The following is a 26,153-nucleotide window of genomic DNA, read 5'->3' as shown; positions in this document are numbered from 1 at the left end:
TTTTTTTCATTTCGGGTAGTAGCTGCGTGGAATGACCTTCCTCCGACGGTTGTACACGCTCCTTCTAGAACCCAATTTAAAGCACTATTAGACATTTATTTATGTGAATCCTCGCGCCGGCAAGCATACTGCCCCGCGCTGAGAACATAAAGCGCAGTGCTACACCCTTTTTTCACTTGTGCCTTCCAGGTGAACGACAGCTACTGAATCCGTCCGTCCCGGAAAACTTGGGCAAAAGCCTTGCTCCTGTGTATCAACCCGTGACTCCGTCCCATGCATTCTAAATGCCACCTAATACCCTGCGCTCCTGTGTATCAACCCGTGACTCCGTCCCATGCATTCTAAATGCCACCCACCTAATACCCTGCTGCAATCAACTGACTCCATTTGACCCACTATCCAGTATGCCATTTACCAGCAAACTATCCAAAAATTGGGTCATGTATCTCATATCCATCCGGAATAGACCCATCCCTGTTTACATACCATTACTCCCAGTTTCACCCGCTTTCCGTACCCTCCAGTCCGCACATATTGCGTCGGTCTTCGCCTCTCCTGCCCTCTGTGATAAACCGCTCCATCACTTTTACCTATGATACCTCCATATTTCGACCCATCCTCGCTCTCATATGACCTTCCTACACACAACTTTTCGTGGCAGGAAGCGCAAGATTATCTTCAACGGATAACGTCAGGTTCGCTGAACAATTAATCTCTTTCGGTGTGGTCTCATTCTGGAATAATATAACCTGATCGGCCATGGAGGCTTCTTTGCTTCATGGTTTGGGGAAGACCATCGATGGAGTGATTTCGACTAGATTATTCCGTACTAGCCGGGTTCGGTAACAATCCATAGCACGCTCCACTGAGCGATACTCATATTCTACGTAGATTCGTTTGCATTCAACCCTCGAAATTTTATCTCCTATCCAGATAGCATCATTTGAACGTATGTTTCTACTCATACACGTCTTCTTCCATAAGTATCCTCTTCCCGGATTCAGGTAACGCATAATTTCATTCTGTCTCAGCCACCTCAAAAATCCGATGCGATGAAATACCTAATGACTCCACCCTAAGAACTCTTGGCTTTTACTCGTGTATACACCTACTGAACCCGTTCACTATATATCATTTCAGCCGAAGCGGATTTGCATGGAATTTAACAAGCCAAAAACTGGAGGAAGCTACTGAGTAACAAGGAAAACCCGAGCTAGGGAGCTTTTGCAAAAGCTGTGATCCTGTCTATTAGTCTGTGAATCCGCAAAAGAGCCTTCATCAGGCAAGAAAGCAACAACTTGGAGGTTGAGTGCCATAAAAAGACAGTCTCATCACCCGAATAATGGATGAACCGCGTTTTTAAATGCGGTATCCGAACCAAAAGTTTGAAAAATTTGCGACTGTGCAAACCAAGGCAGTTTTTGGCTGATTTGCTGGCATACCGCATACCGCTGGCCACTTCTTAAGCTGCGAGGTGCAGTAGGTGCGCTGGTTGTGACCACGCAGAGCTAAACGCCGCTCACTAGAAATAGACTGACATTAGTTCCTCCGAAATTCTGGGATTTTCTAACTTTAGAAATTTTACTTAAAGGGTGTCTAACCCGGCTGCCGTTTGCAGTGATATTCGCACAGAGCATTATATTTAGGTGTGCAAACTTTCAAGGCCACCAAGCATAGTCTGTTTATTATATATGTTTACCAGTTCACGGAAAAAGCACGAAGTAGAACATATGCATACTTAAATGTGTGGCGTTGAAAAGAATACATCAGCAGAATATCTCATGCGAACTCCGCCCAGGTGGTTAGTTGAATAACGCTTGCGTGCTTTATATAATGTTAACGATAATGTTTATTCCCAACCTGTGGGTGGCATGCTGTCTGGCATGATCATGCGTTTACAGTCAGGATGGGGCATGACTGAGGGATTTGCGGGTAGTGGTGACTGCGCGAAAAAGGGACATTGTCACAAACAGTGGGAGATACTCGATTAAATAATAATAATATGTTTCTTTTGCAACTTGTAGGGAACAATAGGCATGAGGTCCGAGTAATTCAGTGACTCAGTTGGCTGACATGAACTAAAACTGGAAAAACATTGATGGCCATGAGTGACCTTTGGCGGTTGGGTAAATGGCCGGAGTCATAACAAGCAAAAGTGGAGGTGGAGATGGGATAATTCGAATTGGTAGAACACGGCAAATTTAGTCTCAAAAATATGGTGCATCCGACTTAAATGCGTTCGTTCGGCGGACCTCGTCACAACGTTGTTCCCTGTGAAGGTCGCCTTGCGTTCGGTGCAATAATCGGAGAAACCTAGATGCATCATCCAGTATAGTTGGGTGTAAGCACCTCCGCGGACGATCTCCATTCTCAGATACACGAAATAATCATAAGATGAATCAGCGTTTTCAGACATCTGCATGTGAATTACCAACACATCAATATTTGTTCCGTTGAAAATAATGTTGCCTCTTAGCTGAACTAATTCGCAAAGCGCAAGGACATTGTCAGCAAAAATGACTGGCCATTGCTGTTGAACATGGTTGCCAAACGCTTTGTCTTCTGCCTCGGCCGCCTATCGTAACTGCTGGAACCGTACCTTTGCGACAAGCTGGTTGTGCATGACAGCTTGATTCAATGGCCAACGGAGGTTCTTAGTGCCCATTAACGCTGCCCGTCGGCTACCCCTCGCTTGGAAAATACACAACCAACTCTAGAAAATTATGCCAATGTTTATTGGCAGCATCCGCATTAACATAATGGATGGTGGCTCCAGTTTCCGTTTGTTGAAGCCATTTTTACTCGATTTGGATTCCGAGGCAAAAGGTATAATCAATAAAGCACTTTGGGTAAAATGTTCAGAAGTTTTACTGTTATGAGGACAAACTTAACACACGTCCGGTTGGTCACATTATCGAATTATTGTGACGAGAAATCGGTATGTGCGACGATGTTGCCATGCCAAGATTCCTTGAGACCACGCATTACTAGACGAAGTAAAATTAACGTTAAAACGGGTTGTGCACAGTACAGTCGTAACCGTGAGCGCTATGGATGAAGGAGCTATGAATGGGCGCTATGATTAATGGAATTCAGGGTTCCCATGCATCATCTGATGTGTACAAATTCGTGTGGCGATAGTGACGATCTAGTAGCAGTCTAGGGCTACCCCTCGCTTGGAAAATACACAACCAACTCTAGAAAATTATGCCAATGTTTATTGGCAGCATCCGCATTAACATAATGGATGGTGGCTCCAGTTTCCGTTTGTTGAAGCCATTTTTACTCGATTTGGATTCCGAGGCAAAAGGTATAATCAATAAAGCACTTTGGGTAAAATGTTCAGAAGTTTTACTGTTATGAGGACAAACTTAACACACGTCCGGTTGGTCACATTATCGAATTATTGTGACGAGAAATCGGTATGTGCGACGATGTTGCCATGCCAAGATTCCTTGAGACCACGCATTACTAGACGAAGCAAAATTAACGTTAAAACGGGTTGTGCACAGTACAGTCGTAACCGTGAGCGCTATGGATGAATGAGCTATGAATGGGCGCTATGATTAATGGAATTCAGGGTTCCCATGCATCATCTGATGTGTACAAATTCGTGTGGCGATAGTGACGATCTAGTGAGCAGTCTAGCTTAATGAAAAAAAACGGACTTACCCTCATCAATCTAAATTTTGAATTTCCCCCACTAAACAACAACAGCACTGTCACTAACCCAGGGCTCCGTTTGTTTGACAGCATGTCGACTGTCGTTCTTGTGTTCGTAAACAGAGCCTTCCATGATTTCGGGATGCGGTCATAACTAAAAATGCTCTTACATCTCAGACGCGCCCAGCATGCTGGAAGCTGAGCTGGAAGCAGGCTACCCGCAGGCTCTTTTGCATGTCCATCATATATACTTAGGTCCCATCAAACCCATCGTTCATGCCAACACATGACCACCTATCTGCACTATAACAGTCATATCCAAACTACATAGGTGACTCCCAACGCAACCTAATCACCTCTGACGACAATGGCTTAAATGGAGATTGCCAGGTTTATTACATCTGACTGCCACAGGAACGAATATCCTTCAACTCAAAGTCGGGTAGCCGCCACTCCACTCTTTGTCCTCCAAGCTGTCGACGAACCCTCGCTTCACATTACGCATTCCCCTATTGCACCTGGAATCCCTTCAGCGTCTGTGTCGTTCGCTTAGACATTTAGCCTGCTGCCTATCATCACACATCTAAGAAATGTCACCATGACCTGTCCTCTACGTGAGCAACTACTGAGGTAGACAGTGCTTAAGATTGCGTGGTTGATTCAGCTGCTTGTCATCACCCAGAAGACCTTTCCAACCCTGTGGTGAGCCTGACACTCCAATTTTAGCCGTGGGTTCAGACCTTTTTCTTCTTTTTTCTCCTCAACCCCCGAAAGTCCCATGATGCCAAAACACACCACAGGGAATTTAAAAAACTTTCTAATTAAAATGCTTGGCTCATCAGTGAAACTGTTGATACTTTCATCAGTGTTTACGAAAAAATTGAAGAAAAGGCTGATGTAAGCAAAAGTCTGCCTCACTGCCTTGAGCTCACGCCGGTTATACCATGTGTCCCAGGGAACCATCCTATTAGTCCGTAACATCTCATGTAGCATAGTAGAAATGCTGTCTCAAAAAATGCACGCTGCTTGACGTCTCCACCCTTTCCTTGAGTTTTAACTGCGTCACGCTGTGGGCAGCCCTTTGTCCAGACATGAAGCCCAATCAAGCCCCTCAGGTTTTACTCCGGTTTCTTTCCCATGAGAGCTTCGGGATACTAGTTTATATAGGCTCACACAACTAACGGGGTTGGTCAGCAGTTCTTTGCGCTGTGCGCCTGATTCCATATCCACAAAGCTTTTTACTGTTCACCATGCCCCTAGCTGGTATCTTGTACTCATCTGCCGCTTCCTAACCCACTTCTGAACGAGCACTACGGAACCGTTGCAAAAACATCTTTGAGAATTTTCCAACCCATTTATTTGCCCTATCGCCCCCAAATACATAATAGCCATATCCGCCCCGGATTTCCGCATCCCAACTGCCTGGTGACACCAGGGAGCTAAGAAGACACGTACGTTTCACAAACGTTTTTTCACGCATATACCCTCCCTAACCAGCTGCACAGACGCTTGCATAGCTGGTTATGAACCTGTTTGCGCAAAATTCGGATAGTGAGTGGTATTTATTTTCGCAAAAGTCCAAACCGTTTTTCACTGATTGCATAACATCATCCCCTTCTACCTTAAACAGAACGCCTCCCATTGTTTTGAAATCGGGCGGCAGAGTCAGAGATTATAACCATTTTCGGGCATCTGTCGTGTCAGGTGTCTATTAGAGGTGGGATGGCTCACTGGTTAAAGCACGAATTTACTGACCGGAAGGTCAGTACTTCGAACCCTCTGCCTGCCTCTCGGCTTCCTCTATCTGTCTGCCCGGAACTGTCCTGGCACTTATACCGACTTCCATTGGTATGGCAGTCAGTCACCTAAAGGGTGTCAGAGCTGAAAGATTTTTCAAGGTGTCAGCTGTTACCGGCCGCAATCTGATGGCAGCGGTGAGCCACCTTGTGCCACCGATGGTCTGAAAATAATCTTGATCCATGTTGGTTTTAATTGATAACTTCTCATTTGGTGTCTTCAACTATACCGACAACCCCAACTTATTCGCTCAAGATGTTTGCATACGTAATTGTCCACGGACCCAAGTTTGCCATCGCAATGATGGAACCACAACTGTCCATCGTCAATGGTTCAACATTTCTGTACTCTACCCGCCGAACATTTTTCATGCGTCTCACACCGAACTGTTGAGGAGTTAGTATACCGGTACCGAGGAAAAAATTGCCGTGTATCCAATACGGCGTGTGCCAGCATTCGTAAGGGATCCACTAGCCTTGCTAACTACAACATATTCCCTGACATTTTTGGGAGGGCGCCTGCTGCAGCTATAGGAAACACTTTCGTACACAGTTCGAGAATGGCTGACCCATTTTGAGTTGGCGCGGACAGCGGCGACGTGGCTACTTCTCATGCACTTTTAAAATAGTTCCAAGTCCAATATGTGGGAAAAAACGTGGAGAAACCATCATCTCTATAAAATCCCATCATGATGTCTCAGCGGTAAAAAATGAACTCTCAAGAAGAAGATCTAGGGTACGCTTAAACAAATTCGAATAAAACTGTGACTGTCTGGAGGGCTTGCAAGGTTTAGAATAAATAGAGCAAAATGCTGGAACTTTGTGTGGAAGTTCTTTGTTCAAACTAAATTTTCAGATAAACTTGCGCTTGCGTCCAATGATTGGCGATCTGAGAGGTGACGAGTTATTAGCAAGAACCATGGATTTATGACTGACACACATGGGGCTGGGATCCACAGAGGTGTGATCTTTATTCGGGGGAGGCAGTGGTTACGAGATGATATTGAAGTGGGATAAGCACATGAAATAACGGTGATGCTTAATCTCAGTATGATTCTACCAGCTTGGCGTTTTCGGCGGAGGATCTACTAAATGCAAGACAAAACCACTTTACAAAGTTCTGTGTAAGGATATCAACCTCGATAATCGGACACCTTGGTGCTGCTCTGGCAACCGGCACTCAGAGCATATTGTGAATTTATTAGCTGCCGGTCCATAAATTCAACCAATCAGAGCTCGAATTTGTGCTGAACCAGCCACCGCCCATCTACTGACCAATCATGTAAGTAGCGTAGGATTCCGCCCAGCGCCCAACGCAAGACGCACTAGTTTGCGAATCCTGACTGTCTAGCGTTGCGGTCGCAGTACTTACCCAGGCCTGGCCTCTGGCGCATCAGGTGATAGGGTCGATATGAAAAATGGAATATCACTATTACAACAACTTTTCGGTTTTTCATTTTTGTGACCTGTGAGGAGTTCATGAAGGGCTTCGTGGGATTTTAATGACAAATATAACCCTACTTTGGTTTGAGCTACCTTTATTCCACAACATTGCTAAGGTCCGGCTTTTTCTGAAGCGCCTCATGTGCGCCCTGTGATATCGGTTGAATTTTTCCTCCGGACTTCGCTATGATTTAGGTGCTTTTTCCTTGTCCTGATAGTGCCCCTACGGCAGTGAAGCATCGGTGTTGGACACTGATGTCATGCTGTCGATGATGATGATGATCGTGCCCCACTTCCGTCAAACCAGTGGTTTTGCTGATGCTACTCAGTCAGGCAACAAGTTTGGATTTGGCGTCCCTCTTCCTAAAATCTTTATTGTTCCGTCCTCTTTGGATTTCTGAAGTGCACGCTTCAGGGTGTCAACGAAGTGTTACACCTGACCGTTTGAGTTGATTAAACTTCTTCTAGCGGATATGGGTTACAACGTAATTCCAACAAAATACGGGCTCAGAATCCGACGCGTCGGATATGATGGTCCGCGAGGTTCCGAAGCGACTGAATAATAATCTAACTCTCAGGATTGTAGTAGCGGTTGTGAGTGTTCCCTGGGAGAACCCACGGTCACTTAATTCAAGCATCCGTTACTACCAAAAGGTATTAGCCACCAGCCTGAAGGCAACACCAGGTTCCGGTCTATTAGTCACTTTTGTCAATGACAACTTTTTCCATTGGATTGGAAATGGATACACCTTATCGACTGCAAGAAGATGGTGCATTTTTGTCGACGCACTTTGAAGCTGTATTCTTGAATAGGACCAAGCAAATAATCATCACGCTGCCATAATTCGTTAGGGTTGGAACCGTTGACGATGAGATCGTCCAAATAAGCAGAAACACCGGGGACATCCTTCAGCATCACATCCACGAGCTGAACTATTTGTTGCGCTGTCTTTTCACCAAACGGTAACCGAGCCACAGACAGATCTTGGTGCTTATTGCTGGTTAGAAGTTCTTGGGATTCGTCGATTTCAATCTGCATGTACGCCCCAGACAAACCAAACGGTAACCGAGCCACAGACAGATCTTGGTGCTTATTGCTGGTTAGAAGTTCTTGGGATTCGTCGATTTCAATCTGCATGTACGCCCCAGACAAATCAGTTTTCGCAAAATATTTCCCCCCCCCCATTCGGTTTTGCGAACATGTATGGAAGAAGAAGAAGGTACCGACTGTTGTCCAGTGCAATTTCGAAACCAGTGGAAAAGCCTCCACACAGTCGGGTGTTTCCTTTATCTTTCTTCACTATTACAATTGTTGGGACCAATGCCGAGTTGTTGGTCACTTGGAGACTACTAGATTCTATTGTCGGTCCAGTTCATCGTCAGCTGACAAGGTCGCATATGTTACTGTGGATTTCGGCCCGAAAACTGGCCTGATATTCGCTGTGGCTTCTCGTTGCCCTTTTCTAGAGAGAGCAAATGCGGATAGCGTTGCCCTTTTCTAGAGAGAGCAAAATGCGGATAGCAAGCCTGGCCATTGAGAATTTCTGGGGTCCTGATGTGAAGTAAACCTAGCAGAACAACCTACTGAAGTCCCTTTCGGACAACAGTTCCCATGATTTTAACTCCTGAAAGGTACTGTCCGAAAGCCTACATGATGCAGGGCGCATTGCCTGTGAAACGACCTAAACATTGGACCTTGAGAACGCTCTGAAATCGCTTGAAGCCCGGACATTTATTCTTGGTCGAGATTACAATACCTCGGCGAACTACCAGACGTCAGGTGAAAACTAACATCTGCGCAGATCGATAAACTTGGTGGTTCCAGATGGCTTGTGGATGGAGGAGGCGGGAAGCTCTGGGAATGTGCTTAAACTATTCCAGCCGATGCGTTCAATGCGCCCAAAGAGGTATTCGGTAAGCGAAAAAGTCAGACAAAAGCAGCTCGTTTGTCCCCAAAAAAGAACATGTGGACCATTAGGCTGGACGCTTTTATTAACGATTCAACTAGGCACTTGCGATTACCCAGCCAGATTTCCTACCCGCAATGAAGCCCTAGAGAATGAACTTGGAACCTCCGACGGCTTTTTGAATGGGTGAATGCCTTGTCTTCACCAAACGTCACTGAGTCACTGTTCCTGATGAAGTCCCGCCTGCTATTTCGGAAATAGAGGCGAAATCCCCAGCTAGTGCTTGTCTGACTAACTTTTCTTTATCTTGGCGAAAGTGACCATCCCAGACAGTGACTGAGTCGATGGTAGTGCCCAAGGTGCCCGAAGTGAGTGTCGCTATAACAGAGGAGTTGGCTTGATCTGCTTGTAACCAGACTACTATTTCACGTTGCTTTATGAAGACACGTGAAGACCCGAGAACCGCAATGAGGATTCCGGCCGGGAAGGACCTGCTTGGATCATATCTTCACACTCCGTGAAATGTTAGAGCAACTGCATTTGCACAGGCGCCCTACAATTTTGATGTCCTTTGAATTCAAGGGTGTCTTCGATTCTGTCGATCGGTCAGTGCTCATAATTACTCCTTTTCAACAGAGACGCTCCAGAAGCTCTTCAAAACCCCGGTGTTCAAGTAGTTACCCGTGGGAACCTTGTCGACCTGGAGTCCGCAGACGATGTCCTTATCTTTGAAGAATGCGAAGCACAAGCCCTGTTAAATAAATTGGCCTGCTTTCTGTACCTTCGAAGCGCAGTCCTGCTTCAGAACATGCAGTCTCAGAACGTGCCTCTTACAATTCAAGGGAAGCGCTGGAGGTCGTGAAGAATTTCGTATACTTCGGTGGTTGTATTAACTTTGACGGAATTGTGTCTAATGAAGTCAGTGCACGAATCCCAAGGGCGTGAATCGCGTTTGCTAATTTGCTTCACTTGTGGCATCAAAGTGGCATCACTGTGTCTCAAGCGTCGCGTGTACCAGGCTACAGTAAGGGCTGTGTCGTGTGGTTGCCACATTGTGTCCGTTACTCAAGCCTTATCGCAATCCTCAGCTTGCGATCCCGTAAGCAATTTAGCCACCATGCTGATTCTCATTATGTCTTGCCGTTTTATTGCACTCCTGAAACTCGAATACAGGACTCAACCGCAATAATTTGGTGTGCAGCATTTTCATTGTCCAGGCGCTGGTGTTCATTTCTGTTCGTGCATGTACTCATTGATTGCAGCTTATGGTGGTGGCTAATGTAGGACCGAGGATGCGAAAAAAAAGGACAATAGAATGGATCTAACATCGCTATGTAATCTCAGCCATTGATGTGGTGGGGGTGTGATACTTCAACCTCTCAAACACCATGCTTTAGTGCAGTCAAAACGTTTCATCCTCCGTTCTTCATCTTCAGATCATACGTTGTCCACTCCACGGTATCTCGCAATTTGGCTCAGAAAACGGCAGGTCTAGGCAATTGGTCACCTAGTATCTGGAGCACTTGGTCAAACCAGCGTGGTTTTTACAACTGAATCAACTCCCCAAATGGACAAGCAGCTGCGTTGTTCCAAAAGCTGTTCGCCGCACATAAACATTGCCTATTCGATATTCCCATGATACGTGTACAATAATAATATACTAATCGTTCGGATGCAGCATCCTTTCGGTGTGCAGCTGCCATGCCACCAGAAGGAAGCAAGAAGGCTGGGATACTGTCAGGTTGCCCAAGTGTTGACCGGGGAAGTCGAGAGGCAGAGGTCAGATTCGAACAACGGACCTTCCGGTCAGTAAATTCGCGCTTGACCATTGAGCCATCTGGTCCCCATACGTGTACACTGCTTCGTAGGCTTCGAAGGATCGGTAGCAAACGATCTTCTTTTGTCGTGAGCACAGTGCCCAGGCTCCACGACTATAAAAGCAACACTGGACGTCCTGCCGCATTGTAGATCCTGCCTTCCACCAGCAGGCTAGTGAACCCCCATCTCTACGGGTGCTGAATTTGAAAAGGAGCAGGGCGGGACTTAGCTTTTACTTCATCAGCGGTGTTGCCATATAAAGTGATGCGACTAGTCAGATAGATAAAACTGTCCACTATCTCTCCCGACATAAAGCTGTCACCTTACCTTGGCGGTTTCCCTTCCGTACTGTAATTATCCTGCAGGATATACTAGCTGGATCTCAGTTTCCCAAAGTTCAAAGATACCAGGAATGCTAACAGTGAGCAGGCCGACGAAGGGCAGCGAGTCCCCGTACGGCGAGTAATCACATTACGAGATGGTTTGTGTGTAAAGTCGTACTGTCTTCTGCGACAGGAGTGTGAAAGCAATTTCCCTTAGGCGACCAGCATGCCCATATTTATGGAACCAGCGATGTTGCCTTCCCCCGAGGAAGAACGGGTTAGAAATGATCGGCTCTAAAAACCGCACACTCTGACCACCCAACGGTTGACCACGACCGCCGGTGCACTATCATTTTAGAACCTTCGGGTGGCATGGCAGTTAGGGACCGAAAGGGTGCTACACCTGAATGATTATTTCAAAACCAGAGCGTGGTGCTGCTCAAAAGGCACCTGCTGTGCTCAGCTGCACTAGGAGTGAGATCTAAATGCCTTACACTGCGCCCTCGGGCCAGGGCAGCCCCTTGCTGCCAAGTGGGCCAGACTATTGAATCAGTAGCTTTGGGAGGGGTCCCCCAAGAAAACCCTAACACCAACTGTCTTGCGGTACAAATTGTTGAGTCAGAGGCTAGGGGAAGGGTCCCCGAACAAAACTCTACATCGTCCCACCGCCTTGTGGGTCTGACTTTTGAGTCAGAGGCTCAGGATGGGGTACCTCAACCAAACCTTCTGCCTGGACAACTGGGAAGTACCATTTGCCCTTGCAGCTCTTCGCTGACCGGCCTTCTCATACACTCTCTTCCCACTCATCGTACAATGCAGTGCAATCAACCCACCTTCCATTTCCCTAGCCATATTCCGCGTCTAGACCTTCGCCCAGAAAATCCAACTAAAATAATCACTTACGAATCTCAAAAGATCTGATCCGCGTTGTAGCCTTTAACTTTCACACTCTGTCAAATTGGACAACAGGCATTCCATTTCTAAAACCTTGCTTTCCCATTCCATCGACTTTGCTGTCTCTGAAACGCATACAAGACCCCAATGCTCGCTTAGCATGAGCCCAGATGGTCCACATTTCACTCTTCGGATATCTACTGATCCTGACGCAATGATCTGTGGCACCTGCAGTGTGGGGGTTGTATTCAGCCCCAAGGCCGAAAGCGCCGTTCTGCCTTAAAACCGCCGGGCTTCTGGGTCAGATGGGATTTTTCAAGCATTACTGGGGCTCGAGATGGTTCGGTGGTTAAGGCTCGAACTTACCGGAAGGTTCGTGGCACCTCGACTGTCCGTTTCTAGGCTTCGTTAATACCCGGCATGTGAGGTGCAAATTGAAGAATGTCAAACGAGATTTCGAATAGATAGGAACTGTGTCAAGTACACTTCTGCATTAGTTCAAGTGCTTGAGCAGCGCCTTGCATATCGCCGACCAAAAATCGCTGTTTTCTTTGACTTTCTCTATGGACGATTAATACTTTTAATTACGCTTACACCAGAAAGTGTGTTCTCGGAATGCCAGCAGAGTTCCTGACCCTGATTGTAACGCCTTCGATTTTTGAAGTGTGTTGCTGTCGTGAATGATAAGGAAATTTACCGAAGATGTTCTTATGGACCTCAGGGCACTTTCTAACCAATTCGTGCAGGGAATGCCTCTCTTTGGTGCCCGCTTAGTCTGTATGCTTTCCGTATGATCGGAGCGCTCAGATGAAGGTGAACGGCTTGAAGTGGGGGTTTCTTGACGTTAAGTGCGGGGTACCGCAGTGGATAAAGCGCAAATTTACTGATGGGAAGGTCCGTGGTCTGAACCCGCCCCTCGATTTCCCCTGTCTAGGCTTGGGTAACGTGGCAGTATCCCAGCCCTCGTACCTCCTTCTGGTGGTATGGCAGTTAATTAATAAGAGTGCTTGGGCGAGATGGCCCAAGTGGTTAGAGCGCGAATTTACTGGCCGGAAGGTCCGTGGTTCGAATCCGACCTCCGCCACTCTACTTCCCCTGTCTAGGCTTGGGCAACCTGGCAGCATCCCAGCCCTCGTGCTTCCTTCGGGTGGCATGGCAGCTAGGCACCGGAAGGGTGCTACAGCTGAACGCTACAACTGAACTACCGCAACTTCCGGCAGCAGGACCCCTACTTTTCAACATTTACATCAACCATATTCAATGAACCCTTCATGCTTGCTGTTTTCTGACGAATTGCCAACTTAAAGTTGCAACGTAGTTTCGCAATGGCACCAGCATTCCGCAAAATAATCCGGATAATGTGAGTTTTCTGGAGGGTTTCTCCCGCTTAACCGCAGTAAATAAAAACTCCTGACGGCAGTTAAACAACTAATAAAGATGTGCTACGCCTTTGTGGGTGAGTCATTTCGCAGAAGGCGCCTGTTGGTTTTTAGCGTTCCGGTTCAGTCCGGCCTGTAAACGTCAGATTAGACAGCGTACTTAGTGGCGAATTGACATCGAATATTGTAGGTATCGCGGTCAGCGTTCAGTCTTCTTTAGACCGATCCTGCGGTGTGAAGATCCAGCTTATCTCACTTTACAAGGGCAAAAGAAAGCCAGTTGAAACGGCTTGATTGTATGCACATTTTCATTGTTATTTGCGTGATTATTTATACTCCTTTTCAAAACTGTGCAGATGTGTGATGACTTCACGATATCGTATAATATTCCTTCTTGCCAAAACGCATGGGGAGTGTTACGGTCAACTTGTAGTGAAACGGTTCATCACATTGGTTGTGAATGTATCATGTTTGGCACTGGAAAAGGTAAATGACTTTAATTTTCTTGAATTCCATCAGATAACCATGTCAGTCTCGTACATCCGCTTGTCTCGGAATTACACTGTTTCATCATGCTCGATCCTGATGGGGCAGTGTGGCTCTGTGACACAAGGTTTGTTTCCGTTGGTATATAGAGGATTTTCCGTTTGGTTAATCAGTGAACAGGGTACGCTACTCAACGGGTCTCGTTTATTGAAAAATGACCAAGCAAAGCTCAGCAGTGGAGATTCTTTCCATTTGTCCGTCGATGCAGCAGATTCATCCCCAAGTTTGTAAAGTTGACTCACATTTCATGTGCTCTCCAGATGTGGGATTTATTCTCGAATTGATGGGGAACGTCAATCTCGTCGAATCCGAAACCACAAGCAGCCCTAGACTACGAATAAAAAAACCACCACCAGCCGCTTCTTCTATTCTCACCAGCTCAGTATTGACCGATTCGGGCGTTGAGAATTGTTTGACTTGTGTTATATGTGGCAATATTTTTTTTGAATGTTGTAGGTAGGGGATATCTTTTTGTCACCTCACTGCTTTCAGCCTTCAGCCTTGTCTCCACAGCTTCTGTACATTATGTTGGTTACAATGGAGACAGGTCAGAAACATCTGTCCTGTGGTAAGGTACATATGTTCAAATGATCCTCGTTCTTGTCTAACAGTGCCGTCAACCAGCGACTGGTTATGGCAAGAACCACCAACTGAACCAGCTGACAGAACTGTATTTGAAGCAGAATCCAGGTAGGCCCCATGGATCCGCTTTCTTCGAATAATATATTTGGTTGTAGCCAAGCATAGAACAAGCGAAGAAATAAGAAAGGTGAACCAGGAGATTGAAATTCTAAAGGTATTTTTGGAACTGGATTGCTTTATATTGGATATGCTATAGGCTTCTGAATCGAAACCGAATGAAAATAGGTGAGTAGCTTTTTGCTGGCTTTAATTTCGCTTTCTTTAACTAGCTGTAGATAGCTCATATGCACTTCTATGGACTTACTGGTGATACTCTGACGAACAGGAACTAACTCAATAGATCTGATCCTTGGTACAGCTTAAATTGTCTGCACTCTGTCAAATCCCCACCAATATGTGTTTTACCTTCGAAATGTCACTTGGGACGGGCTGAGATATTTCACATTTTACCCCTATGGTATCTGATCAACCTGATACAATAGCCGTAGTACCCACGAGGTGTGTTGCGACTGAAAGCACCTTGCTAGGTTGAATTCCAGTTACTAATAGTCAGAATAATTGCCCCAGGCAGGAAGACGGTTGTTCAAATGACAGTCATGTGAGTGTGCGTTCTATAAAATTCCCCAACCATCAACACCAGTCGTCTATGCGTTATGCGGTTTTTCGGTTAATTTGGGGTCATTACAACCCGATGCGGTAAACGGTGTTTGCCTATTTCGTCGGCGTAAGCCTCGAAGGACTGCACTTTGGAAGTTTGTTTTCTTACGTTAAGCATCTGAAACCGACGCAGGGTTTATGACGAATTGGATGACTGGGTGATTGGTGGACCACTATCACGAAGCCATTACTATCTTCACGATAGTAATGTAGCGGTTGGTTTATCTTCTGTGTGCAGCACTTTATCCACCGGCTCTTGATGACCATGTTGGAGTTAGCTCTCCCTGATCTACATACTCAACGTGCAATATTAACCGGGACGCGATGCAAATAAGTGTGATTCGGTCGACTAGATTATGTATCACTGATGATTTGATGAGTTGAGACCATAAGGCCGATGTGTCGAATGATCTAACCCTTATGTGATGCTTGAGTCACTTCGTCCTGTTTTTGAAGTTTCGTGTGGATGAGATATGGTCCAGCATTTTTTCGGCTGCCCTGAAAGTTAGTGATATCATTACGGTTGTTAGAAGCATGCATAAAACTAATATCAAGCAATTTGTATGATTCTGAGTATCCGTCATTTCTCGGGTCCAGTTTAACAGATATATAAAAATTCATAAAACCGTCTTGATTCGCGCTTTGTCCCTACACACTTTCTAGCGCAGAATCTTGCACTCCATTAAATGATGTGTTTGTTTGAGTTCATTGCTCACAACTTGGCTCAAATGCTTCCATGTTTCGCATACGAACAAGCGTGCAATGCTACTTTGTCTCTGGGGAAACAAGTGTTGAAATATGATATTTGGAACTAACATCAGCTCCTGCCAATCGCAGCCTGAATATACTTCATGGATTGGGGAAATTTGCTCATTGCTTGTTCTCCCACTCATCTAACTTTGTGTATGAGAGGCTAGATTAATGAAATCATATCTTAAGCGAAGCGTACACATGATTTTCACGGATTTTATAGCTGTGAGGAAAGCAGGGTTCCAAAACTTAGCCAGGACGATCAATAGCGTCCGTAACTTTAAGCCAAAAGTTCCACGTCAGTTTTAAACTACTCGAAACCCACAATGTGGGGGTCGGAATAAACTCCGTTTTCCGACCAACCCAGTATGAAAGCTGCGAGATATCGTTGTAGGGCTCAGTGAATTTCGGATGTAGGGAAGTTTTAGCAGTGTACCAAAAACTGCGCTGCTTGACATCTCACGCTCCTACAAGTTGTTTATAGTCCGCTCACTTACGATGGGTGACGGACACCCGGGGCATATTTTTGGGGCTGTCTCATTCTCGCACTAGAAACCATCGTCATGATTTATGTATCAATGACTTTTTGAACGAAGAATGTTAGTTATGGTACACAGTATCTCACACATTCATACTTTGCCTAATACTTCTTTTCAATGCAGAAGTCTACACAATTCTGAGAGTTCCTTTTCCTCGGGATCATTTGGACCACTCGAACAATTACCTGTTGGATGCATAGTTTGTGGGCAAACTGGAGAAACGTCAGATATGGTCGCCCAACCGTGTGGGTAATGTGTCACGTTTGTAACGCTGCTTTACGCACAATGGATCTAAACCTAGGGATTATTTGTCCCTCTCTGTCTTCACTATACAATAATTTCGCTTACTGTTTTTTCAGCCAGGTGAATATGCTAATGAACTCAAATCTTAATAGAAGAAGTCCTAATTGGTCTACAGGAAACTGACGAAAATCTGACCTCAGGCCAATCCATAACTTAGTGAGGCTCTGTCAAAGAACATGACCGACATCAGTTGGGTTGTCTTATAGTGTCAGATGCTTGTTGAACCTGAGTACGATCCTAAAAAGGTGGGCAAATTCATTTTATTTTGTGGGAGACTGAATAGTCTAACTTCTGCGGTTATCGCAGCTGGGCGAAACTCGTCACAAAATTGTGTTAACCAGAGAAGACACAATAATATCTCACCATACTTGTCAGCAAGGATGATGAAGATCGTGACCTTCACCTCATCGTTACCCAATTTAAGAGGCCACAGAGATATTGGTGCACTTACTTGAATGTTTCGATAAGAAAGTCAAGAACAACTACCTCCCAAATCGTTTCAGAGGGGTTTGGTAAACAATCGGTGGATTTATTGCTGGGCAACGTTTCGCTTTTGACACAAAAGCTTCGTCAGGCCAAGTGAGTAAGTAAGTAGGTTGATTGGGTTTTAAGGCAGTCAGGGAACCACTCCGTGAGATTCCTTATGACTAGTGAGGTGATCAGTGCTGGATGTTCAGTCTGATGTCCCTGTTTGTTGATTAGTGGGGATGACTAAGCTTTACGATAGATTGGTTTGGGGGGGGGTTCGTCTTTATGATGATGATGATAAGGAATCTCACGGATTGGTTCCCTGACTGCCTTAAAACCCAATCAACCTACTTACTTACTCACTTGGCCTGACGAAGCTTTTGTGTCAAAAGCGAAACGTTGCCCAGCAATAAATCCACCGATTTTTTACTAAACCCCTCTGAAACGATAACTTCCCAATCGGTCCCAAACATTTTCCAGTTGATCGAATACCTCCCGAATCCATTGCAAAGCGTATGAATCTAAAAGATTTGTTGAAACATCAGGCGGCCTGTGTGCAGCATATTCAGTCGTAGAATAGCATAAACGAGAGAGATTCAGTTGAGTCTCTCGTGAAAACCAAACTGATTTGTTAATGAGTGTATTTTTCGAAAAACAGTCCAATCTGGGTTCAAGTAGAACATAAGGTTGACGGAAACTCGGGGACTGCGCCTGCCTGATGAGTCCCAAGAAGGGCGAAACCGGTCGTGGGCTGTCGAAGAGTTTTCAGCAACCTTGTGAGTAGCTTCCTTTATGAAAGATTTGTTTTCTTTCCATCGCATAGCATGGGGGGGAATTTGTTTGGAATACATTTTCTATACCTCACTCTCAGCTCCCAAGTAATTAGGATACATTGTCACCAATGATCTACCTAGCGGAACTCGCTATGGAAAATACAGTGCAGCGATAGCCTCGTGATTTTCGCTGATCAACATAATATCTATTAAATTACCTTGAGTTTGCGGTTTATTGAATAACTTTTATGTGTCATAATGTTTTCGGCCCTTTGGTCTTTTGTGAATGCCTTGATGCGCAAAACAGCTCTAGCCCACAGACTGTAAGATTCAGCATGTGATATTTTGGCACTTCTATGGTCCTTTACGGTAGGTATGGTTCTGCAGGCCAGTTCGTTTTAGTGTGTTCGAACTATACAAATTTGCACGTTTGTTTTACGAAAGACGAGACGAAGTTGAGTGCTGACGTGCAGCAGGTACCTGGAAGTGGGTCCGATACCCTGAGCCATAGTGTGTTAAGCTATTCGAGGGTATCGTTCATCTTTGTCTGAGTTTCCGCGATCAGTTCGCCCTTTGGTTTGTATTTAAAGTTATACAGCTTATTTGCTTGTGTGTTCACCTCCCAGGTATGGCACACGAAACATGTGCTTGTTGCGGTGCCATTATTCCGAAGTATCAGCGCGATTCGCTTGAAGAGAATAAAGTTGAATGTGAAGGCTGTGGGCGTTCTTATTGCAACCTCATTGCACCCAGCGGATGTTCTGCCTGCATGAACGATTGTCTCACTCCAATCAGCCGTAAGTTTCTTTTCCTCTTCTGAGACGAGTTATGTTATGTTTCATTTGTCTTGATTAAGTCCTCGTTGTCTAATCTCACTTGCTGCAGTGCTGATGTGTAGTGTCTGTTCTTCCCCTAGGCTGATATGATAGCTTTGTTGGGTTGTTTTGTTTGACGCCTAGTTTGGAACCAATTCGAACGGTTCGTTCACCAGGCCTAGATATAAAGCGAAGGAATAGCACAATTGCATGAATAGCTATCAGAGTACACAAGTTTCTTACCAGAACATACGTTCGTGGTGTAAGTCAGTGGTATTTACGTGAGAGCTCTTTATCTGATATAGCGGGGTATAATACAGCCACCACTCGGTGTTTTCTTTATCTGTGAGTAAAATCAGTTCAACAGAATTACAGGACGTGCTAAGATGTAAGTGGGAGAATGGGAAAGCTATAAACGTTGAAGCTCTTTGGTGCCAGTGATACTTCATCTCACGTGATAATACAAAATTTGTTGGGACTGTAGCCGAATAACTGATCAGCAGGCAGAAAACACAATATCACGTAGGGTCATATGGACAATGCGACGATAACATAGTGAGAAATTCCCAGAATGTCATATGTTGTAATTCTGCACATATATTTACCAATCTATCCTGTAAATGGTGTCGGTATCCTTACTGCTTACAGGCTGACCACTGCACTTTGAGCCTCATTCTGATGGTATTTACGAAGGTCCAAAGTGCGGACAAATTCACAAGTTCAGTCATATTGACGAGGAAGATGGTTTCCACTACCGATTCTATTTTCTGTACGTTACAAGCGGTTGAATGGTCCTCTTAGCTTTCATTTCGGCCTGTGTTACCCTGTTGAAACCGCAACGACGGATCAAGCTTGCACTCAAGAACAATGTCTAGCAATGGGATCTCCAATATCCCCGGTTTCGGCAAATATATTCATGGAAGGATTTGAACAGAAAGCTTCATTCGGATTTCCACGGTCACCCAAGATATTCTGGCGTTATGTAGGTGACACTTTCGTCGTGATAGAACGAGAAAAGGTCAGTGAGCTTTACAACTATCTGAATTAACTGAGTCCACACGTCAAATTCACTGTGTAGCTAGGGTAAACCTGGGGTACACTGGCCTTTTTAGACTGCGTGACGCGTAAGGTCTGGGAGAAACTAAAGATCACAGCGTACGGGAAGCCAACTGACACTGGACTACTCGTCGGTGTTCATCAATGTTTAGGCGTGTAGGGGCACTGTGCACAGACGAAATTGATCGGACAGCGGCTGGAAGTGAAGTACAGAACAAACTTCGGGGTAGTGAATATCCAGCTAGTTTGATTAAGTGTTAATTCCGACGGGTGTTGGTACCGGTAGCAAAACCCAACGGGGAATGGATTGGAACTGCTGTTATTCCGTATAAACCAGAGGCATCGGAGATCATTCAAAAGATTCTAAAAAAGGCTAACATAAGAGCAGCTTTCCAGAGGGGAGACACTACGCTCTGCACTGGTGCACTGGATTGCCTCCCGGCAAACAGAACTAGGGACTGTGTCTACTAAATAAAGTGTATCGACTGCACTAAGGTCTACATAGGACAGACGGCCAGGGATCTTCACATCAGAACTGGAGAGCACACGAGAAAAAGAGATCGGCCACCGGGAAACGCAAATGAATATAGAGCGTTACTAAACTACTCGGCAATGGCGGAACATGCACTAGATGCAGAGTAGATTTAGAAAATGTTGAGACCTTGAGGCGAGTACTACGGTTCACGCCAAGACGGTAGAAATCACCAAGCATCTCATTGTCAACAGAATAGAAGGCGTGGAACTGACAAGCGTTTGGAAAACGGTTTCGGATTGGTCGAGCTGACACGTGTTGATGTGCGGTTATCAGAAGGAGGACTGTTCATCATTGCACTTAACGTCACCTGCCTTCCCATCTTAAGGTCTACATAGGACAGACGGCCAGGGATCTTCACATCAGAACTGGAGAGCACACGAGAAAAAGAAATCGGCCACCGGGAAACGCAAATGAATATAGAGCGTTACTAAACTACTCGGCAATGGCGGAACATGCACTAGATGCAGAGTAGATTTAGAAAATGTTGAGACCTTGAGGCGAGTACTACGGTTCACGCCAAGACGGTAGAAATCACCAAGCATCTCATTGTCAACAGAATAGAAGGCGTGGAACTGACAAGCGTTTGGAAAACGGTTTCGGATTGGTCGAGCTGACACGTGTTGATGTGCGGTTATCAGGAGGACTGTTCTTAAGGAAGGACTGCACCTCCTTCTTAAGGAAGGGGGACTGCACTTAACGTCACCTGCCTTCCCATCCCAACTAAATTATCGTAACACCCACATGCACACGAGGACCAACGAAATCTACCAATGGTACCCGCGGTGAATCGTCAGTTGAAGCACCTTGGTGTGAAGGATTAATGGACCAAACTCGATCATAGCCATCTTTCGAAAACCGATCAGAGCCAGTTTGAAACTCCATCAACTCAAGATTTTGACAGCTGATGAGAGTCATTAATTGAAAGTCAACAGTGATCTAGTCTGCCTTAAAATCTGACCAACTTGATGACATGCTCACTTGGCCTGATAGTTGAAGATTACTTCACAAATTGCATACTATTCGCAGGCATGAATGACGGATTCTCTAATCTCCTGTTACCTACTAGCAGCGGTATCACCTAGAATGTTACTCCCTCCTTTGTTTTCTTCCTGTGTGTAATGGAAGTGTTCATCACTGGCTTTATCACTACAAATATACTAGTGAGGAAGTGATCCGTTGTAGGCATCGCCTGTTCGGAGCAAATCTACAGATGTTCTGCTGCTCTTAATGAAGTGGTTAGCTGGCCAGATGAATATTTTCTCTCCACCGATTTCCCGAAATCCGAAGAGATTACCTTTTCTCTCAGGTCCAGTCAACGTCACAATGATCCGTTCAAGTCATCAAACCCTCAATGTCTTCAATACCCTTATTCCCAGAAGTGTGAAATATTTGGGTGTGGCTCTATCAAGTGGCCCTAACTGGTCCTCCCACATTCAGTTTTTAGATGAGCACGTCGTAAGATATAAACTGTTTTGGCTCTGAAGTGTAAGGATGACTTAGTTCAATCTAAACGATGCCACAGGACACTGCTGAACTAAGGTAATGTTGTTAACGATTACCAATGTAGGGGCTGTGGTGGCGTCGAAGTTTCCACTTACTGGTAAATTTCTCAGATCCTGTGCATCTCCTTTGATGTACCCGTGAGTGGTACTGGTTAACAAAGAGTAGATTTGTTGGCTCACGTAGCGCAAACTCACCGTTTCTATCGAAGTTTACTGTAGGCAAAACCTACCTAACCATCTTTCGTCTTTAAGACCGGTTATTATGTGAAATCTGTCGTTCAGGTAGGGATGAAGAATTGATGATCCAAGCGTCGGAGTATTCCAAGATGTTAACAGTCAATGCTGGTTTCATCCAATTTTGAAAATCGATGGTGCATTTCCTTTACATGTGTTGCTAATACGGAGTGAGAGTTAATCCACTTTCAGCTACATGGGTGTGACACTTTTCCAATGTTAGTCTTTTATCGCTTTACTGTAGATGATATTTTCACGTGATAATAAATATCAAGATGCTCATTCAAACTGTTTGCATGAAAATGAACGACAGACTAATAGGAGGAGAATGCGCCTAGGGCCATGGCGACATTCGCAGTACACCTGGCGTGAGATTCTGCGAACAAATTGGGCATTCAGGGTCTCAGTGCAATCCTTGTCGCCTGTTGTTCAAAAACAATATTTCAAATAGGATTAAACAGGGAGGGAATACTGTAAAATATATTATCAGTCATAACGGCTCTCCGGAAGAATTGAATATTTTTGGTTTAAGGTTCATTCGGTTATCATGCAAAACTCGGGTCGATTTCCCTTCTCTAGTGGGAGACTTCTGTATGTATACTAGCCTTGAGCGGAGTCATCCCCCGCTGGATACGCAGGATTGTGGGTGATTTCCTCTAACATCAAAGTGAACACATTACCATTATGATTATCATCATTTCATTGATATTCTTAAGGGAGTCAGTAGGTGCTGTTGCCTATCGCCTAGATTCTCCATTATTCCTGAGTCACGTCCTTCTTCCATTCCTTACTTGAGCACCACGTTGTCATTAGCCCTTTTTGTACAGGTTTGGCGGAGGTTGACGAATTACCTCTGGATGTGTTGTTGGGAAACCACAGTGAGACGCGTATTTTGAAGGTAAGCGGATAGACTATGCTTAGAACCGCTTCACACACTAACCTGAACACTGACTATTCTGTCATTAGCTTCGGTTGCCTGTGTACCATTCAAGGTTAGCCATTTAGTGCATCTCACTTATCTTCTCAGCGCTTTACTCGTTTCGCTTTTACATGTCTGATTTTTCTTCAAATAGGACTATCTCAGTGAGCGTGCTATTTCGAATACTCAGTTCAGGGCACGATGTTTGAATTATTTGGATGCGAACATGTTCCCTGGTCGTGTAGCCACATTGAACACACTCGTCTGTCGCGATTGCGGCGCCCGATGTTTATCCCACATGGTCTATCAATGCCGGGCGGCTATACCCTCCTCAGAATTTCCCGAGGCAGTAAATTCACGACCGAATTGCTACTACGGACGGTTCTGTCGTACCCAGCGGACTAACGCTATGCACGCAGTGCGATACAATCACATATGCGAACAAACTCGATTCTAATTGAACACAATCCAGTTTCTGTGCTATCTACTCCCAACCACACGCCCTTGGTTTTTTTCTATCCACAGTCAGTGACTGAAAGCCCAGACTTGCGGACACGATCCACCAACTCATCGTTTGCTATCTCAGTCATGACGGATCGTCGTGAACGTTTTTATGCATCTGTGCTGGTTCCCGCTTAGATCTATTCTTTATATGACTGAAGTTAAAGACGATGAATCTTCACAAAAAGAGCTGAGAAGAAACCAATTATGTGATAACTTTTTTATTCAGCTAACCAATATTTTTCTGCATGCGTGATTTACACATCAGAATCCTGAAATACAGATTTAAACTTAAATTGTGCCCTGATGCAATTCATAAGACTGGGTTACGACTAGATAAAATGTATTAGGACGGAATTCGTTAGAAATACACCTCGCATTGGCGACCTAATGTAGGTTCGGACTGATTGTTGTGATGCATAGGATAGGTGAGAATGCTTCACTTATTTGTACGACTTTCTTGTAACAGAATAGGCCGAAAGATTTTCAGAGGTGAAAAGCGGGAGGTCTGTGCAAAGCTCGCAGTCCACAAGTGATTGACACTGAGACGCATGTGGTTCTATGTGCACTTCGCCAATACCGATGAACCCGACAGGATGGAATCAACGACGGAACACGGTGTGTATGCGTTAAGAAGGCCTAAGCACACTAACATAATATTGCATTGGGGCGCTGGCGTCATCCATCTGTCTTTTCAGGTTACGGAGTCAGTTTTTGTGACTGCTCTCTGGGGTGTGCCCATCAAGTTGCCATTTATTTTGGGATGGATGGATAGCCTGTAAATACCAGCTGGATGATAGCTGGTAGTGTCATCTCGCGCTCCAGCAGTACAGTCGTGCACTTGTCAATTAGAAGAATGAACATGCTCACCTGACACAACTTACTGGTGCTTCCTTAATAGTAAGTTTGCTGAAAGGTCAACCCAATTCCAGTCAGCCGTGTGCGCTAGCAAGCGGAAAAGTTAATGTGACCCTACTCATAAGGTTGCTGAAAATCCATCGACAGCCCACGACCGGTTTCGCCCTTCTTGGGGCTCATCAGGTAGGCGCAGTCCCCGAGTTTCCGTCAACCTTATGTTCCACTTCAAGCCGAATTAAACTGTTTTCGAGACATACACTCATTTTTGAATCAATCTGGTTTTCACAAACGAGAGATTCAGCTGGGTTCCAGGTGAGTCTCTCGAAAGAACCAAATTAGTTTGCAGATGAGTGTATATTCGTTAATATGACCCTGTTTCTGCTCTAAACAGTATGATCTGCCTGGGTTCGGGCGTTGATATACTTTGTGTATCAAAGCATCAATGATGAATACTGATGTGCTGTCGATGATGAAAGCTGTTGAAGTACGTACAGATGTCCACTCGCCTCCGTGAGATATTGTAGTGTTCCGTCGGTCGACCGTCCGTGTTTCGCATTCACCAAGTGATAAAGACGATACAATAGTGAGTTCGAGTCCACATAGATAGATGGCCCAAGTAGTTAGGCGCGAATTTTACTGACCAGAAGGTCTGTCATCATCACCACTGTCAGCTGTAATAACAGCGTACTCGTCGTACACTGGTTGTAGCTGCCGCAGTTTCGTTCACCGGGGGTGTGTGTAGGCAACTGCGCATTGCAGGCGGGAGATGATAAACTGGTGCATAAATCCAGTACTGTCAAGTGGCTCGAACCCGACCTCTGCCTCTCGAGTTCCCCTGTTTAGGCCTGCGCAACCTGGCAGTATCTCACCCCTCAAGCTTCCTTCTGGTGGCATGGCAGCTAGGCACGGAAAGTGTGCCGTAGCTATATCTTCAAAATTTCAAAATGTTCGAGGACAACTCACTGCCAGCTAAAAAGCAGGATCGAGTGTAGCTGCCCCTGGAACATAAGAAGAACATAGCTGATTGGCATGACGGACCCGGATAGGGGAGCCTACGTTTACCTCATAAACAACTTTTCCAGCACAGCGCACAATTATGTGCGCTTGTGTCCTTGTGTCCACTTTTCCACACCATTACGATAGTCCTTTGCTAGCACAGAATGGTATAAACATGATACAGCACCGTGATTTCGGTTGAACTGAACGTCTATATTTGTGTTCCTACCGGTTGGCGAATGTAGCGTTAGACGGATGGCGTCAACGGGTATGCGGATCTCCCGGTTCATAGGTTCAGCTGAGTATGCATGCATGAATGCTTAGGTTACGTTGGTTAGGACATGTACTCCGCATGCCAGAAGATCGTCCGTCCCATCCATCCCTGCTGAAGTTCCGAATATCATTATCTCTGACAACTTCAATGCATTCACGTTCGCTGAATTTTCTGCTTTCTGGCAATAAAATAGCATAACATGTGTGATCATCACCGTTCAATCCACAGTCAAATGGCCCAGTGGAAAGATTTGTGGACACTTTCAAGCACGCATTCTTGATACTTGAAGGGAAGGGAACATATCGGAATTAATCGAGACACTTCTACTGAGTTACAGGGAGGCACCAAATGTTAACGCTACACAATAAATCACCGGTGGATGTACCTATAAACCGCAAGATCCGTATACCCGTTGACGCCATCCGTCTAACGCCACATTCGCCAACCGGTAGGAACACATCATCATCAAAGACAGCAACATCAGTGTTGCCACTGATGCTTCACTGCCGCACAACCATAGGGTTTGTCTAGTTATATATATATCTACTTAAATATATATATA

At 45.2% G+C, this 26,153-nt stretch overlaps 1 protein-coding gene across 1 annotated transcript; it reads left to right on the top strand.

Moving 5' to 3' along the window:
* Positions 1-13,579: 13,579 nt before the first annotated feature.
* On the top strand, positions 13,580-23,740 carry T265_12899 (hypothetical protein; the record flags this gene model as incomplete). The annotated part of the gene is given in 9 exon segments (XM_009166145.1): positions 13,580-13,709; positions 13,743-13,836; positions 13,883-13,992; positions 14,030-14,221; positions 14,230-14,342; positions 14,381-14,459; positions 18,528-18,698; positions 22,871-22,941; positions 23,117-23,740. Coding segments are annotated over 9 exon segments (1,263 nt in total).
* Positions 23,741-26,153: the final 2,413 nt, after the last annotated feature.

The sequence above is a fragment of the Opisthorchis viverrini genome (assembly GCF_000715545.1).
Source record: "Opisthorchis viverrini unplaced genomic scaffold opera_v5_22, whole genome shotgun sequence".
NCBI classification, from domain to species: Eukaryota; Metazoa; Platyhelminthes; class Trematoda; order Opisthorchiida; family Opisthorchiidae; genus Opisthorchis; species Opisthorchis viverrini.
Note: the sequence above shows the minus strand (reverse complement) of the source record. Positions and strands in the feature narration are given on the sequence as shown.